The sequence below is a fragment of the Notolepis coatsorum genome (genome assembly GCF_963971535.1).
Source record: "Notolepis coatsorum genome assembly, chromosome: 1".
In the NCBI taxonomy this organism is placed as follows: domain Eukaryota; kingdom Metazoa; phylum Chordata; class Actinopteri; order Aulopiformes; family Paralepididae; genus Notolepis; species Notolepis coatsorum.
This window is the reverse complement of record NC_140165.1, coordinates 16,762,779-16,781,443: the sequence shown is the minus strand read 5'-3', so window position 1 is coordinate 16,781,443 and position 18,665 is coordinate 16,762,779. Positions and strand designations below refer to the sequence as shown.

At 46.2% G+C, this 18,665-nt stretch overlaps 1 protein-coding gene across 1 annotated transcript in view; it reads left to right on the top strand.

Moving 5' to 3' along the window:
* The window catches only part of LOC311245228 (transmembrane protein 131-like), a 75,696-nt gene that overhangs the window by 33,583 nt on the left and 23,448 nt on the right, over positions 1–18,665 (top strand). Inside the window, exons 18-24 of the mRNA XM_084335059.1 lie at positions 437–512; positions 1,113–1,227; positions 1,628–1,766; positions 2,578–2,687; positions 4,079–4,145; positions 10,701–10,852; positions 17,475–17,617. Coding sequence (XP_084191185.1) covers positions 437–512; positions 1,113–1,227; positions 1,628–1,766; positions 2,578–2,687; positions 4,079–4,145; positions 10,701–10,852; positions 17,475–17,617 — 802 coding nt within the window. The remainder of the gene's footprint in view (positions 1–436; positions 513–1,112; positions 1,228–1,627; positions 1,767–2,577; positions 2,688–4,078; positions 4,146–10,700; positions 10,853–17,474; positions 17,618–18,665) is intronic.

The following is an 18,665-nucleotide window of genomic DNA, read 5'->3' as shown; positions in this document are numbered from 1 at the left end:
GTGGTAGAGGCGCTGCTTCGCCTTTTTTACGACTGAGTCTATGTGTGTTGTCCATGTCAGGTCTATGACCTCACAGGAAGAACATACTGACTGAACTGTCCTGGGGCACAGGAAGAACATACTTTTTAAGACATTCGCCTTTTTAAGAAAATATCTTTGTTCGGTACAGACCCCTGTCAAAATCATTTTAATACTTCTTTCAATGGAAATGAGAATACAATTAAACGTATCGCAAATAGTAATCTCCGTCAGAATAGCCAATACTCACAAATTGTACATTTACCGCAATGTGCTATGTAAGACCTCCTAGCAAATGAAGAGAAGATCTTTGGTTAAATTTAATTTAAATCTATGTTTGACTTGTGCAGCAGGTGTAAATGAAACCTTTTGACCCGTACACCATTTGTTTTTGTGTTTTTTTCATCCTTGTTTTTAGGTGGCAAAAATATATTTTGACGCCAGTCTCCATTGTGGCGACTACTGTTATGTGGGCGTGCCATTTATTCTAAAATGTGAGTATTGCAACTTCGCAGAACTCAGTGGCTGCTATAGACCACTGCACTTCCGCGTTACATTGGGCTCATGGAGGAGAGAGCGGGGTGAGAAAATTAATGAATGTGGATGAGAGCCTTGACATTAAGTGGTTGTAGCTATGGCTGTGGGGGTTCTGGAGACATGATCCAATAGACGTTTATATACGCCTGAGTCTCCTGAACACGGAGAGACCAGTCCCAAGTTGATCGGCACTTTCTCGGCCGAGCTATAGTCACTTTTGCGCACCTACTCCCGAACTACGCATGTGCAGATTGATTAACCTAGATCTCTGGACAATCCAGAGGAGTTCGGGAGTATGTGCTCAAAAGTGACTATAGCTCAGGCGTATAAAAGTCTATTGGATCATGTCTCCCGCACCCCCACAGCCGTAGCTACAACCACTTAATGTCAAGGCTCTCATCCACATTCATTCATTTTCTCACCCCGCTCTCTCCTCCATGAGTTCAGAATATACCGGAAGTGTTGCGGTGGTCTATGTAAAATGCTTTCTTATCTGTTCGCCCTACTTGTTGTTCACCCTCCCCCCTCTGGCCTAACGTCCACATCTTCTGTTGCAGCGGAGACCCGCCCCCCCGGGCTGGTGATGCAGGAAGACATGTGGGACACGGACGTAGATCTATATCAAATGTTGAGCAAGAGGTGGAGAGAGCTGAAAGATAATGCACTGCACACGTAAGTTTTAACTTCAGAATCCCATCAGGAGATGACTCTATTGTCCGTTTAGTACAGCCGTCTCAAAACCCACCCCCTTTTATTGATCCTCCAAAAACTACTACTATTTACTATGCCTAATATACTACTATTTACTATGCTACCATGTCTATACTACTGTGTACTCCCACTCAAGTTCAACACTGTTAGATGAACAATACCCTCAGTCATCAGAGGTTCACCCCTTCCTGCTCACAATTTGTAAGTCGCTTTGGATAAAGGCGTCGGCTAAACGACTAAATGTAAATGTTTTCACTGAGGGTTCAGAAGCAGTTGTTGTAGTTGTTCCAGTAGTGCTTGGAATAGACTATTATCCCCAGTGAGCCGTGTCTCGTCCCACACCTCCCCTCCTCCCCTCCAGGGCCGAGGCCGTGTTCGAGGCCAACGCCGACCTCCAGAAGAACGTGCAGACTCGGGTCTCGGCCCAGCTGAAGTGGCCCTCCATCATCAACTCCTCCCGCCACGTCTTCTTCCCCCTCACCAGCGTCAACAGCTCCTCCGTGAGTGTGTCCTCCACTAAACGCCCCATCCACGTAATCCAAGGAACATGGCAACATTATGTAAGACCTGAGTCGTCTTCAGAGCCAGACGAGAAGATGGATACCCGTTTAGGTTTAGGTTAGGTTTAGGTTTACTTTATTTGTTCAAGTTTCCTCTGTGTTCATTAGAAAGCTATCCGGCTAGACGCTAGCCAAGCACTGCATGAATGAATGGAAGCGGATATGGATCGAGCCTAGCCGTTGGCCAAAATCACCTCTCCCGGAGTTTTAAGCTAGGCTTACGAATGATGCTAGAAAGCTATCCGGCTGCAAGCTAGCCTAGCACGGCACAAATGAATGAAAGCGGATACGAATCGGTAAGCCTAGCTTAAAACCCATAATGTTGGCCTGTTCTTTTAACACATTGAGTGCCAGCAGGGGGCGCACGATTTATCGCTTGAATGCCAGCCTTTTGGGACTGATTTTCCTATATTTCATGATTTTCGCGGGGCTATTTCTATAATATTCTATATTATGGCTATGTGTCTAATACGCCCGTCGCTTATCAATGACTTGCTTGCAGTCAACATGTACCAAACGGATTGTTTTTTCATCTGTGCGTGAGGCTGGATTGATGAAAAATGAATGGATATCGCTAATAAGACGATTAAATAACGAGATTTCTCGTCGTTGGCACTCAACGTATGGCGGCGAACAACGAGATTTCTCGTCGTTGGCACCCAAGGTGTTAATGGTGTGTGTATATGTGTGTTTATATAGCACATTTCTTTTTGCATGCAACTAAGTGGTGTGTGTGTTTTGTGGTGTTTAGGAGGTGGAGGTGCTGTTGGAGAACCCGGCCGACGGCCCTCTCTACGTCCAGATCCTCCCCCTGGCCCTCTACCCACACCTCGCCGCCGTCACCGACAAACTGGCACAGATGTGAGTGTCGGCAGAGAGCCCAGCGAGTCGATTTCCATTCTTGGGGTCACGATTCGATATAAAAATACATTTTCGATTCATATTAGATTCTCAAGTTACTTTTCCCCTTTTGACTGTGGTAGACGGTAAAGAAAACAAGCAATTTTTGGAATTTGTATCGATTCGTATGTGAATATTTCTTTCCCCCCCCCCACACCCCTAATGACGACAGTTGCCTGACTCTCTCACCTAGTCACCTCTTACTCATTCATATACAGGGTATCTGCGGGTATTAAAAAGTCTTGTATTCAATTATCAATTTAAGACCTTAAAAGGTATTAGAAAGTCTTTAATTTGCACAGGGACTGGCTGTTGGCAGATGAAATAATTCTAACTATATGAAATGTTTTTGTATTCAATTTTAGCCTGTATGGACCGTGCAAGAATTTTAATTGGCACGCAAGTGCAGACGCCAGTTCAGTGTTGCTATGTTGTTTTGCTAGTATGGTCGTGAAATTGGCATTTAAGTGGCATTTAAAAAGGTTGAAACCTGCGGATACCCTGGTATAAAAAGTGTCAATGTTTTTGGTTTGCTGCTTTTCCTCATTTTAAATATTGTCATTGTCATCCTGCAGTTGTGTCCAAATGTGTGTTAGTGTGTTTATATTAGAGGTGGGCATAGATTAATTTTTTTAATCTAGATTAATCTATCTGCAATCCTGGATTTAATCTAGATTAAAATGGCCCAAAAAAAAAAAAAAAAAAACTGCCGAAGGCATTCAAAATATGTGTGTTCTACCCAAATAATGACCAGAAGTAAGTCCTTACATTTTCTTTCCTCCTTATGTTTCTCAGGCCAGGTGGCCCATTACACCATGAGCCCATCTCCCGTTTCCAAAATGCATTACAGACTGTTTGAAAAAGCTGTTTTGCTATGATAATTGGTAATGAAATATCAAAATAATGTTCAATAAGATGTACTTGTGTTTAATAAGTTGTTTTATTCAGAAGTTAACACAAATAAATAATATTACCAGTACAGTACAGTATCTAGCACTCTCAGGAGCAAAACAGAAAGAATCATTTCAAACTTGAACTATGTGACATGGCTTGAATCAACTGCTCCAGTGGAGTTGCTCAGTGGCCAATGGTGTCAACTGTGGTTGTACTGGGCAGCTCCCAGGTGTGAATGGAACTGTGTGAATGTGAAGCAGGGCGTTCCTGAAAAAGAGCATCTGTGCTCAGCGAACCTACCCTGGGTAAATAATTTTTTTTTTTTTTTCTTTTTTTAAGATTAATGCGTTAATTATATTATCGCGCGATACTAGTATAGCGTTAACGGCCCAGCTCTAGTTTATATGTTAAGTGTGTTGATTTTGTCTCACTTTTGATTGATTTCTCTTCATTGTCAGGTTCCCTCTGGAGAGACTTCCCCATTTCAACCCCAGTACCCTGGAGTTCCAGATCCATAGAAACCAGGTCTGTCTAGACACAGTTCTACATTTCAACCCCAGTACCCTGGAGTTCCAGATCCATAGAAACCAGGTCGGTCTAGACACAGGTCTACATTACAACCCCAGTACCCTGGAGTTCCAGATCCATAGAAACCAGGGCCCTCATTCATCAATAGTGTGCGTAGAACATTTCTATTTCCACACGTAAGCACGGAATGTAGAACTAGTGTACGCACAGGGAAGTCGGGATTCATCACACGGTGCGTACGCAGGCTCTATGCTCCTCCGTGTTGATGAATACCACTTTGTTCTACCGTCAATGCTCGTGCATGATTATCCATATATGGTCATGAAAATGAGGAAACACCCCCCATGGGATGTGAAATAATGGACTGACCCGAGCGGGACTCTGAGAAACTCCACGGAGAATTCACTGCTGTCGAACCAAGAAGACACTATCGCGTATTATGGGATAAATAAAAGGCGGATTTGTAAACGGTGATGTCAGATATCAACGGCTCCCTAAGACCATTGCTGCAATTCTGCCTGGACAGCTCAAAATACTAATAAAGACTGTTCGTTGACCACTGTTTGGCGTTGGTTGTGTGTCATTATAACCGTGCTGTAATATGAATGCCTTTATTAGTTGTGTTCGATTGGCTATATGATTTTTAGAGGCATCTATTTTGTTGTCGGCTAATAAAGACCGCGCTGGAATATGACTGCCTTTTCCCGTGTTGTTTGATTAATACACAGGGATTAAAGTTCTCCTCAATTCTATTCCAAATCGCGATGGATCTCCCGTCAATTTTCTACCTGCTGCATATGATTTCTAGAGGCATACTACAATCTATTTTGATGTCAGTATTGGGTAGCCTATATAAACAATATAATACGAGAGCATATACAAGAACAATGAATCTCACTGCATGTATGATGTAGCCTGCCTTTCAATACATGAACTTGAATTCCATCATGTTTGTGTGCGGGACTCACAAGGCTGTTGTCACAATGGGTGGTACCGGTGTACAGTAATAATAACAGTCCACACAATATCACGATCCATGCCATAGCCTATGTTCTATTAGGACATGATCTGTGACGACAAATGTTCTAGAATGTTTGATTAAGATATCATACTCTGACAGCATGCCTATGAGCAACAAAAACGCGAACTTGAATCCCATCATATAATCTGTCCACTATCTGCATGGTGTCATTGCAATGCGTTTTCTATTCTTTCTTATACAGTAAAAAGGGGGAAGACCACTATATTCATATGACTTATTCTGCTTACAGCTTCGAAATTCCACTTGTTTCGTTTAACGTAAAGCCTTTTAAATATAATCAAAACGTTCCCGTGTTTCGGCGGTCTGTGCGCAAAATAATAACGAGTTGAGCTTTATGATGAATTGAAAATGGGGGACCCTGATGTAAACAAGACGAAAGTTGGTCTGCATCCCCAATTAACAATTGTATGTACTGAGCTGTACTGTACTGTACCCATTCTGCAATCTGTTAATAAACTTTTCAATCAATCAATCAAGCTACGCGGAGCGCAGTCAGTCAGTAGCCTACACCCCGTATATTCCGATAACGCTATATAAACCATGCTGCATTCATTCTGAGAGAAAGATCTATTATTCCAAATGCTATTTATAGGGTTTTGACCATAATTACACTACTGTTGCTATTTTACAATGAACTATAATGAACTACGGTTCGTACAGAACATGCCAGTGTTATTATGCACAGAAGCTCATTTCCTTGTTGTAGTAATATATTCTACCACTGGGCGCCAGGTAAGTGTGGTCTGACCTGTGCGTAGATGTAAGCACGGAGTCAAGTTCAAATCGAAATTGATGAATCCCACTCTTTGCTTAGAAATGATCGTACGCACAGGGTAAGCACAGATCTGTGCGTAGAACACGTTGATGAATGAGGGCCCAGGTCTGTCTAGACACAGGTCTACATTACAACCCCAGTACCCTGGAGTTCCAGATCCATAGAAACCAGGTCTGTCTAGACACAGGTCTACATTACAACCCCAGTACCCTGGAGTTCCAGATCCATAGAAACCAGGTCTGTCCAGAGACACTGGTCTACATTACCCTACGCCACACTATATCAACTTTTATATCTTATACCTGGGAGGGGCAGAGTTTTGGCCAGCTGTGGACATATGTCTATAACGGAACATAATATTGTATACCATTTGCTTTATTTTATTCACTAGGACCCATTAGCTGTACAGCAGAGCATCAGCTTTTCTCCTTGGGGTCCGACATAAATACATAACATACAGGGCGGCTAAGTGGCACAGTGGGAAAGGCGCTCGTCACTAACGCATGATATGCTGGGTTCGAGCCCAGCTCTCGGCGTTGCTTCCGGCTTGGCTGGTCGTTCATACTAATACAATTGGCAGTATTAGGGGGTGGGAAAGCCGGTGGGTGGGGATCGGACGTTGTGGACAGCGACTCCTACCAGTCGGTTGGTGCGCCTGTACAGCAGAATCAGGAAGTATCGTGAGCCTCCCACGCGTTACTGCTCGCCACTGAGAGATCGCGCTGTACAGGTGAAAAGATGCGACCGCTGCCTCCTCGTGTACCGGAGGGGACACGTGATGCAAGGCTTGGTCCACATTGCAGCCGACCAGTGGGAGGCATGGTCTAACAACGTTCGAGACAGGAGAGGGTAGAATTGGATAATACGAAAATTGGGATGGGAGAAAAATAGAAAATGGGGAAAAATACATAACATGCAGCAGAAACATGCACCAGAAAAGCTGTACAAGGACACACGTCATATGTCATAGATGCAGAGCATTCTCTCATATATTGAACAGTCCATTTACAAAGTGCCCTGCCACTGGGGCAGAGAGTGGCTTGCTGAATGAATGAATGGGTGAGATCATGGTGACGTTGCCAGCCATAAAGTTGCTTTGTATCAGTGAACAGTAGACGAGATGATAACACAAGCTGTAATATGCATAGTCATAACAGTAACCCTTTATGATGTCAAAAAGGCTAGGTAGGGCAAATACATTATTATTTGTATTATTAGATACCATCTGCATGCATGTCGATCTTTCTTAATTCTACTTAAAGGGGACATGCATTATAAATGGCTTTTCTCTGTGTTTAGCATGTTTTTATAGTAATAGGAGTTAGTATCAATGGGTCTGTGTCTCTAGTTATCATATTGACTCATCAGTCTAGTCTCGAGTTCACGAGATCCTCCCTCACTCAACTAAGCTGTTCTGAATAGGGTACTGATCTGCATAACTAACGCCCCCTCTATAGCGCACAGTGAAACCCGACACTTCCTCAAACGGGAGGCAGAGGGAGGGAGAGAGAGAGAAAGAGAGAGAGATAGAGGGAGGGAGGGAGGGAGGGAGAGAGAGAGAGGAGAGATCGCTCCGAGAGCCTGCGTGTGCGCCCTTCGAGTCGCGATGCAGGGGGACTTGGGGAGAGACAGAGGAGAGATTGCTCCGTATGAGCCTCTCTCTCTCCCTCTCTATCTATCTGTCTCTCCCTCTCTCTCTCTCCCTCTCCCTCTCTCTCTCGAGTCAGGAGCACTATATATCACTAATATCTTTGCGCATGCTCCCACTCGCACGCCCGTATTCAGATCCGTACAATAATAATCACAGAGGTATATATTGTCATTTGAAACAAGTTACCAATACATTGTCCCGTGGGATTATGCCCCCCCCCCCGCGGCGAAATTATTAGTATCCCCCTAACACAGCCTGAAATCCAAAGTGAGACAAATGTGGCTTTTGAGTATTTGATTAGAAATATAAAACAATGAATTTCTTGTAATAAAACCTTACAGAGGTGTTCCATAGACTCACAGGAATTGTGTAAAGTTGCCCAAATAGTGCTAGGAATAGCAATGCATGTCCCCTTTAAAACAAGGTGGGGCTTCTGAGAATCTCCACGTGATCTGATCATAAAACAATAAGAGCTTATTGCCTGGGCACTTAGGTAATAAGTTAGTAAGTAAGTAAGTAAGTACTTCAAATAAACGACCAGTAGCGAAACACTGGCGCGCTTATAAAGTCTGCGCTGTATCGCCGGGGTGTGACTGACGTGTCCGCAAGCATCTTCCTCAGAGTCAACAGCAGAACAAAGAAAAATAGCTTGATTATCTACATGTTCTAGATATTGATTATTTACATGTTCTAGATATTGATTATGTTGTAGATATTGATTATTTACATGTTATAGATATTGATTATGTTGTAGATATTGATTATTTACATGTTGTAGATATTGATTATTTACATGTTGTAGATATTGATGATTTACATGTTGTAGATATTGATTTACATGTTGTAGATATTGATTATTTACATGTTGTAGATATTGATAGATATTGATTATTTACATGTTGTATATATTGATTATTTACATGTTGTAGATATTGATTATTTACATGTTGTAGATATTGATGACCACAGTACCTAAACAGGAAAGAGACCAGGGATCATTGGAGGAAGCAGGAGAGTTGATAATTTACCAGAAGCTTCTACATTAAGGCTGCTTATCCAAAAGGCTTCCCTGGCTGGACCTTTTCTATGCCTATGAATTTGAGGGAGGGAACCGTTAGACTTGGAGGCACACTAAGTAGTTTCAGCTACTAGATGTCACTAGAGCACCACCAAAACAATGTGGCGCTTACAATAGGAAAAGCCGTAACAGATTATTAACTAGTTCAGAAACAAAACTGTCAAACTAGGCATTGCAGAACAACTATGACACAAGATCCAGCAATATCATCACAAATGTTTTTGTCAGAAACATAATTTTGGGTTCGGTTAAGTAGAAAAAGAGAACGTTGACAAGCGAACGAGCCGCCATTTTCTTTTTGAAAACGAGAACCACACACTGCCTACTAGCAGCGCATTTATCCAATCAGGTTCGTTCCACATGGGGGAAATGTCAAGTAGGGAGGGGATGCATGCATTCAACACATAACATGCATTCAACACATAACACGCACTCAACACATAACATGCATTCAACACATCACACGCACTCAACACACAACATGCACTCAACACACAACATGCACTCAACACACAACATGCACTCAACACATAACATGCACTCAACACACAACATGCACTCAACACAACATGCACTCAACACATAACATGCACTCAACACACAACATGCACTCAACACACAACATGCACTCAACACATAACATGCATTCAACACATAACATGCACTCAACACATAACATGCACTCAACACAACATGCACTCAACACATAACATGCATTCAACACATAACATGCACTCAACACAACATGCACTCAACACAACATGCACTCAACACAACATGCACTCAACACAACATGCACTCAACACAACATGCACTCAACACATAACATGCACTCAACACAACATGCACTCAACACAACATGCACTCAACACAACATGCACTCAACACCATGCACTCAACACAACATGCACTCAACACAACATGCACTCAACACAACATGCACTCAACACAACATGCACTCAACACAACATGCACTCAACACATAACATGCACTCAACACATAACATGCACTCAACACATAACATGCACTCAACACATAACATGCACGCAACACATAACATGACCTCAACACATAACATGCACTCAACACATAACATGCACGCAACACATAACATGACCTCAACACATAACATGACCTCAACACATAACATGCACGCAACACATAACATGACCTCAACACATAACATGCACTCAACACATAACATGCACTCAACACATAACATGCACTCAACACATAACATGCACTCAACACATAACATGCACTCAACACATAACATGACCTCAACACATAACATGAACTCAACACATAACATGCATGCAACACATAACATGCACTCAACACATAACATGCACTCAACACATAACATGCACTCAACACATAACATGCACTCAACACATAACATGCACTCAACACATAACATGAACTCGCTGCCAGAAGGTTCACACTCAGAGATGTCCAGAGCAGAGCCGAATAATGCAGGCAGAGGGAAGGATCTCTGCAGATACAGACCGTCGCCACACTCTTCTAGCGGGTCTTAACACATCCAGTGCCGTTCACGTAGATCTAGTAATGTCAATTTAGCAATACAATTTAAAAAGTTATAGCCCTGCAAAGAAGGTAAACATCTCCATAGGCTTAGAGTGGTGGCAGTGATCAAACATTGATGGATATAAGCATCGCAGAGAATGTGTTAATAAAGTTTCATAAAAATCTTAGTCAAACCTTTAGTATTATGGATATTAAACATGCTGGCAGAGTACTTGCATCCATGTTGTCGTGAACATCTTAATTAAATAAAGAAATTCCCTATCCATAGTCGCCGTGGGAAACAACATTTTGTCAATGTCCAAATATTTATGGGCCTGACTGTATATCTGCCCAGTTTTGATCATCGGAGCGATCACTGATATATGAAGAGAAAATCACTATTGTCGGCCGATACCGATACGATCACCGATTACATGGTGCGTCCCTAAATAAAAACGTTCTCTTTTCCCCTCTACAGACAACTGTGCTTAAACGCAAGACAGGCTTCGTGGAGGGCCCGTCGCGGCCCCATGTCTATAACCTGCCACTGCAGCCGGAGGAGATGAAGACCCTGAGGGTCCAGTTCTCCCCCTCCACTAACCACACGGTCACCTCCCTGCTCATACTCAGGTAACTCCACCTCCACCACTAACCACACGGTCACCTCCCTGCTCATACTCAGGTAACTCCACCTCCACCACTAACCACACGGTCACCTCCCTGCTCATACTCAGGTAACTCCTCCTCCACCACTAACCACACGGTCACCTCACTGCTCATACTCAGGTAACTCCTCCTCCACCACTAACCACACGGTCACCTCCCTGCTCATACTCAGGTAACTCCTCCTCCCCCACTAACCACACGGTCACCTCCCTGCTCATACTCAGGTAACTCCTCCTCCACCACTAACCACACGGTCACCTCACTGCTCATACTCAGGTAACTCCTCCTCCACCACTAACCACACGGTCACCTCACTGCTCATACTCAGGTAACTCCACCTCCTCCACTAACCACACGGTCACCTCACTGCTCATACTCTGGTAACTCCTCCACTAACCACACGGTCACCTCCCTGCTCATACTCAGGTAACTCCTCCTCCACCACTAACCACACGGTCACCTCCCTGCTCATACTCAGGTAACTCCTCCACTAACCACACGGTCACCTCACTGCTCATACTCAGGTAACTCCTCCTCCACCACTAACCACACGGTCACCTCACTGCTCATACTCAGGTAACTCCTCCTCCTCCACTAACCACACTGTCACCTCCCTGCTCATACTCAGGTAACTCCTCCTCCACCACTAACCACACGGTCACCTCACTGCTCATACTCAGGTAACTCCTCCTCCTCCACTAACCACACTGTCACCTCCCTGCTCATACTCAGGTAACTCCTCCTCCACCACTAACCACACGGTCACCTCCCTGCTCATACTCAGGTAACTCCACCTCCACCACTAACCACACGGTCACCTCACTGCTCATACTCAGGTAACTCCTCCTCCACCACTAACCACACGGTCACCTCCCTGCTCATACTCAGGTAACTCCTCCTCCACCACTAACCACACGGTCACCTCACTGCTCATACTCAGGTAACTCCTCCTCCTCCACTAACCACACGGTCACCTCACTGCTCATACTCAGGTAACTCCTCCTCCACCACTAACCACACGGTCACCTCACTGCTCATACTCAGGTAACTCCACCTCCACCACTAACCACACGGTCACCTCACTGCTCATACTCAGGTAACTCCTCCTCCACTAACCACACGGTCACCTCACTGCTCATACTCGGGTAACTCCACCTCCACCACTAACCACACGGTCACCTCACTGCTCATACTCAGGTAACTCCACCACTAACCACACGGTCACCTCACTGCTCATACTCAGGTAACTCCACCTCCACCACTAACCACACGGTCACCTCACTGCTCATACTCTGGTAACTCCTCCTCCACCACTAACCACACGGTCACCTCACTGCTCATACTCAGGTAACTCCTCCTCCACCACTAACCACACGGTCACCTCACTGCTCATACTCAGGTAACTCCACCTCCACCACTAACCACACGGTCACCTCACTGCTCATACTCTGGTAACTCCTCCTCCACCACTAACCACACGGTCACCTCCCTGCTCATACTCAGGTAACTCCTCCTCCACCACTAACCACACGGTCACCTCACTGCTCATACTCTGGTAACTCCTCCTCCACCACTAACCACACGGTCACCTCCCTGCTCATACTCAGGTAACTCCTCCTCCACCACTAACCACACGGTCACCTCCCTGCTCATACTCAGGTAACTCCTCCTCCACCACTAACCACACGGTCACCTCCCTGCTCATACTCAGGTAACTCCTCCTCCACCACTAACCACACGGTCACCTCCCTGCTCATACTCAGGTAACTCCTCCTCCACCACTAACCACACGGTCACCTCACTGCTCATACTCAGGTAACTCCTCCTCCTCCACTAACCACACGGTCACCTCCCTGCTCATACTCAGGTAACTCCTCCTCCACCACTAACCACACGGTCACCTCACTGCTCATACTCAGGTAACTCCACCTCCACCACTAACCACACGGTCACCTCACTGCTCATACTCGGGTAACTCCTCCTCCTCCACTAACCACACGGTCACCTCACTGCTCATACTCGGGTAACTCCACCTCCACCACTAACCACACGGTCACCTCACTGCTCATACTCTGGTAACTCCTCCTCCACCACTAACCACACGGTCACCTCCCTGCTCATACTCAGGTAACTCCTCCTCCACCACTAACCACACGGTCACCTCACTGCTCATACTCAGGTAACTCCTCCTCCACCACTAACCACACGGTCACCTCACTGCTCATACTCAGGTAACTCCACCACTAACCACACGGTCACCTCACTGCTCATACTCTGGTAACTCCTCCTCCACCACTAACCACACGGTCACCTCACTGCTCATACTCAGGTAACTCCTCCTCCACCACTAACCACACGGTCAGCTCACTGCTCATACTCTGGTAACTCCTCCTCCACCACTAACCACACGGTCACCTCACTGCTCATACTCAGGTAACTCCTCCTCCACCACTAACCACACGGTCACCTCACTGCTCATACTCTGGTAACTCCTCCTCCACCACTAACCACACGGTCACCTCACTGCTCATACTCTGGTAACTCCTCCTCCACCACTAACCACACGGTCACCTCACTGCTCATACTCAGGTAACTCCTCCTCCACCACTAACCACACGGTCACCTCCCTGCTCATACTCAGGTAACTCCTCCTCCACCACTAACCACACGGTCACCTCCCTGCTCATACTCAGGTAACTCCACCACTAACCACACGGTCACCTCCCTGCTCATACTCAGGTAACTCCTCCTCCACCACTAACCACACGGTCACCTCCCTGCTCATACTCAGGTAACTCCTCCTCCACCACTAACCACACGGTCACCTCACTGCTCATACTCAGGTAACTCCACCTCCACCACTAACCACACGGTCACCTCACTGCTCATACTCAGGTAACTCCTCCTCCACCACTAACCACACGGTCACCTCCCTGCTCATACTCAGGTAACTCCACCTCCTCCACTAACCACACGGTCACCTCCCTGCTCATACTCAGGTAACTCCTCCTCCACCACTAACCACACGGTCACCTCACTGCTCATACTCAGGTAACTCCTCCTCCTCCACTAACCACACGGTCACCTCACTGCTCATACTCGGGTAACTCCACCACTAACCACACGGTCACCTCACTGCTCATACTCCGGTAACTCCACCTCCACCACTAACCACACAGTCACCTCCCTGCTCATACTCAGGTAACTCCTCCTCCACCACTAACCACACGGTCACCTCCCTGCTCATACTCTGGTAACTCCTCCTCCACCACTAACCACACGGTCACCTCCCTGCTCATACTCAGGTAACTCCTCCTCCACCACTAACCACACGGTCACCTCCCTGCTCATACTCAGGTAACTCCTCCACCACTAACCACACGGTCACCTCACTGCTCATACTCAGGTAACTCCACCTCCACCACTAACCACACGGTCACCTCACTGCTCATACTCAGGTAACTCCTCCTCCACCACTAACCACACGGTCACCTCCCTGCTCATACTCAGGTAACTCCTCCTCCACCACTAACCACACGGTCACCTCACTGCTCATACTCAGGTAACTCCACCTCCACCACTAACCACACGGTCACCTCCCTGCTCATACTCAGGTAACTCCACCTCCACCACTAACCACACGGTCACCTCCCTGCTCATACTCGGGTAACTCCTCCTCCACCACTAACCACACGGTCACCTCCCTGCTCATACTCAGGTAACTCCTCCTCCTCCACTAACCACACGGTCACCTCACTGCTCATACTCAGGTAACTCCTCCTCCACCACTAACCACACGGTCACCTCACTGCTCATACTCAGGTAACTCCACCTCCACCACTAACCACACGGTCACCTCCCTGCTCATACTCTGGTAACTCCTCCTCCACCACTAACCACACGGTCACCTCACTGCTCATACTCAGGTAACTCCTCCTCCACCACTAACCACACGGTCACCTCACTGCTCATACTCAGGTAACTCCTCCTCCACCACTAACCACACGGTCACCTCACTGCTCATACTCAGGTAACTCCTCCTCCTCCACTAACCACACGGTCACCTCACTGCTCATACTCAGGTAACTCCACCTCCACCACTAACCACACGGTCACCTCACTGCTCATACTCAGGTAACTCCACCTCCTCCACTAACCACACGGTCACCTCCCTGCTCATACTCAGGTAACTCCACCTCCACCACTAACCACACGGTCACCTCCCTGCTCATACTCAGGTAACTCCTCCTCCACCACTAACCACACGGTCACCTCACTGCTCATACTCAGGTAACTCCTCCTCCACCACTAACCACACGGTCACCTCCCTGCTCATACTCAGGTAACTCCACCTCCACCACTAACCACACGGTCACCTCACTGCTTATACTCAGGTAACTCCTCCTCCACCACTAACCACACGGTCACCTCCCTGCTCATACTCAGGTAACTCCTCCTCCACCACTAACCACACGGTCACCTCCCTGCTCATACTCAGGTAACTCCTCCTCCACCACTAACCACACGGTCACCTCACTGCTCATACTCAGGTAACTCCTCCTCCACCACTAACCACACGGTCACCTCACTGCTCATACTCAGGTAACTCCACCACTAACCACACGGTCACCTCACTGCTCATACTCAGGTAACTCCTCCACTAACCACACGGTCACCTCACTGCTCATACTCAGGTAACTCCTCCTCCACCACTAACCACACGGTCACCTCACTGCTCATACTCAGGTAACTCCTCCTCCTCCACTAACCACACGGTCACCTCACTGCTCATACTCAGGTAACTCCTCCTCCACCACTAACCACACGGTCACCTCCCTGCTCATACTCAGGTAACTCCTCCTCCACCACTAACCACACGGTCACCTCACTGCTCATACTCAGGTAACTCCTCCTCCACCACTAACCACACGGTCACCTCCCTGCTCATACTCAGGTAACTCCTCCTCCACCACTAACCACACGGTCACCTCACTGCTCATACTCAGGTAACTCCACCTCCACCACTAACCACACGGTCACCTCACTGCTCATACTCAGGTAACTCCTCCTCCACCACTAACCACACGGTCACCTCACTGCTCATACTCAGGTAACTCCTCCTCCACCACTAACCACACGGTCACCTCACTGCTCATACTCAGGTAACTCCTCCTCCACCACTAACCACACGGTCACCTCACTGCTCATACTCAGGTAACTCCTCCACTAACCACACGGTCACCTCACTGCTCATACTCGGGTAACTCCTCCTCCACCACTAACCACACGGTCACCTCACTGCTCATACTCAGGTAACTCCTCCTCCACCACTAACCACACAGTCACCTCCCTGCTCATACTCAGGTAACTCCTCCTCCACCACTAACCACACGGTCACCTCACTGCTCATACTCAGGTAACTCCTCCTCCACCACTAACCACACGGTCACCTCCCTGCTCATACTCAGGTAACTCCTCCTCCACCACTAACCACACGGTCACCTCACTGCTCATACTCAGGTAACTCCTCCTCCACCACTAACCACACGGTCACCTCACTGCTCATACTCAGGTAACTCCTCCTCCACCACTAACCACACGGTCACCTCACTGCTCATACTCAGGTAACTCCCCAGGCCTTCTCCCCCTCATACTCTGGTAACAGGCGGCTCCCATCATGTCTGAGGTGTTGGAACAGCATTCTCTGCTTTTAAAGCGCTTGTTTTCAGCACGCTAGATGATGTTTACCATGTAGTCAAATAAAAAACTTCTTTTACTATTTTACACTTTGCTACTAAGTAATCTACTGTGCCTATATTACTACTTACTATGCTAATATAGTGTCTATGCTACTATGCCTATATTACTACACTAATATGTCTATGCTACTATGCCTATATTACTACCTACTATGCTAATATGTCTATGCTACTATGCCTATATTACTAGCTACTATGCTAATATGTCTATGCTACTATGCCTATATTACTAGCTACCATGCTAATATGTCTATACTACTATACACTCAAGAGTGTAGCACTCGAGTTTGACACTGTTTGACGAACAATCTTACGGACCCTTAGCTGCCAGAGTTGTACCCTCCCTGCTGACTTGTTGTACACAACTTGTACGTCACTTTGGATAAAAGTGTTCAGCTAAATTACTAAATGTAAAATGCATTCTGTATGGATGTGAAATCTTTACGTCCTGCATTTTATTATTAATTTGTAAATACACTTTTTTTTTGTCAAAGCACTCTGGGCTGCTTTCTATTGCACGAAAAGTGCTTTATAAATAGTTTATTATTCTTATTTAAAGGGGCATTTTGCAGATTTTCGATAACGAGTTTACAAAAGACAGTTTATCAGCAATTTCATACATTATAGGTAATATAGGCACAATTTCATACATTATACGTAATATAGGCACAATTTCATACATTATAGGCACAATTTCATACATTATAGGTAATATAGGCACGATTTCATACATTATAGGCACAAGAAGGAAGAACCTTCAACTTCAAACGATCTAATCTGTCAAAAGGACATAGGCGGGTAAACTGATGAATCGTCCCCGTCTGCAGGAACAACCTGACGGGGGTGGAGTTCCTGATCGTCCAGGGCCGCGGCTGCTACGAGAGGCTGAAGGTGGGGGGCAAGAACCCCGGCCCTGGGGGCTTCCTTCGCTTCAAGATGGTGGAATCTCACCTGAAAGAATGTACAGACTGTGAGTAGCTTCAATGAAGTAGGAGTGATCTTTAGGGATGCGCATGGATTTTTAAATATTCTTAATAGTTAATATAATTTTGTTTCAAAAATATATATTTCCGCTTGTTTTTACCAGCACCTACACTGTGTAGTGTATTGAGAGGGGACCCTATTGACTGTTACGGTGCTCCCATGGTCGAGCGGACTGGACTCTTTGAGCTTTCATAGTCGAGCGGCCCTCCGCAGACCAATTTCCTACATGTCTCGCGCCAGTTTACAAAATGTTTCCCACGCGCTGTTCAACTTCTGTCATGTCGTCGTCATCCGGTGTCAAAATAAAGAGTGTTATCTCCGTTTCCAATATTTCGATAATAAAACTGGCAGTTTTACACACTTCATTTAGAAAAGCCATTCTCTTTTGCGAGTGAAAAGGCGAGTGGTCAGAATAAAATGCAAATCGGCGTCACATTAAATGCAGGTCGATGTCAACCAAAACGCCGAGCAGCGTTTTGTGTGTGACACCAAGTGAGCGGCGCGGACGTCCACGCATTGGAAAATTGGAGCTTCGCACTTGGAGTCCGCTTTGGGTCTGCTTTGAGTCCGCGCAAGTCCGCTCCGTGTACGGTCCGCTCGACTATGGGAGCACCCCTACACCGCTGAACAGCATGCCGGGTACAGCTCGCTCGCTAGCCAGGTCGCATAACGGTCTGTTAACAACTGGGAGAACAGAAAAGAAAGCTGAAGAGAGACTGGAGATGGTACTAGCAACGTTTTGTACGTTTGCCACACGTTTACATTTTTTGGAATGAATGCTTTACGTTCACTGGGTCCACTAGCGTTGGCTGTTGGCAATGGCAGCCAGCTCGCTCGCTCGCTTGTTGGATTATCTTAGGTTCGCTATAGAGCACAAACAAAACCAAGCAATGTTACTTAACATAATGTTAGCTAGCAAGCTAACATAAATTTTTTTTTCAATTTAGTTAAAAGAGGCCAAGTGCGGGAAAACTGGAAGAAACTGCTGCTCTGCTCGGGCTCAAAATAAACTCATCCAAAACCAAAGTAATGCG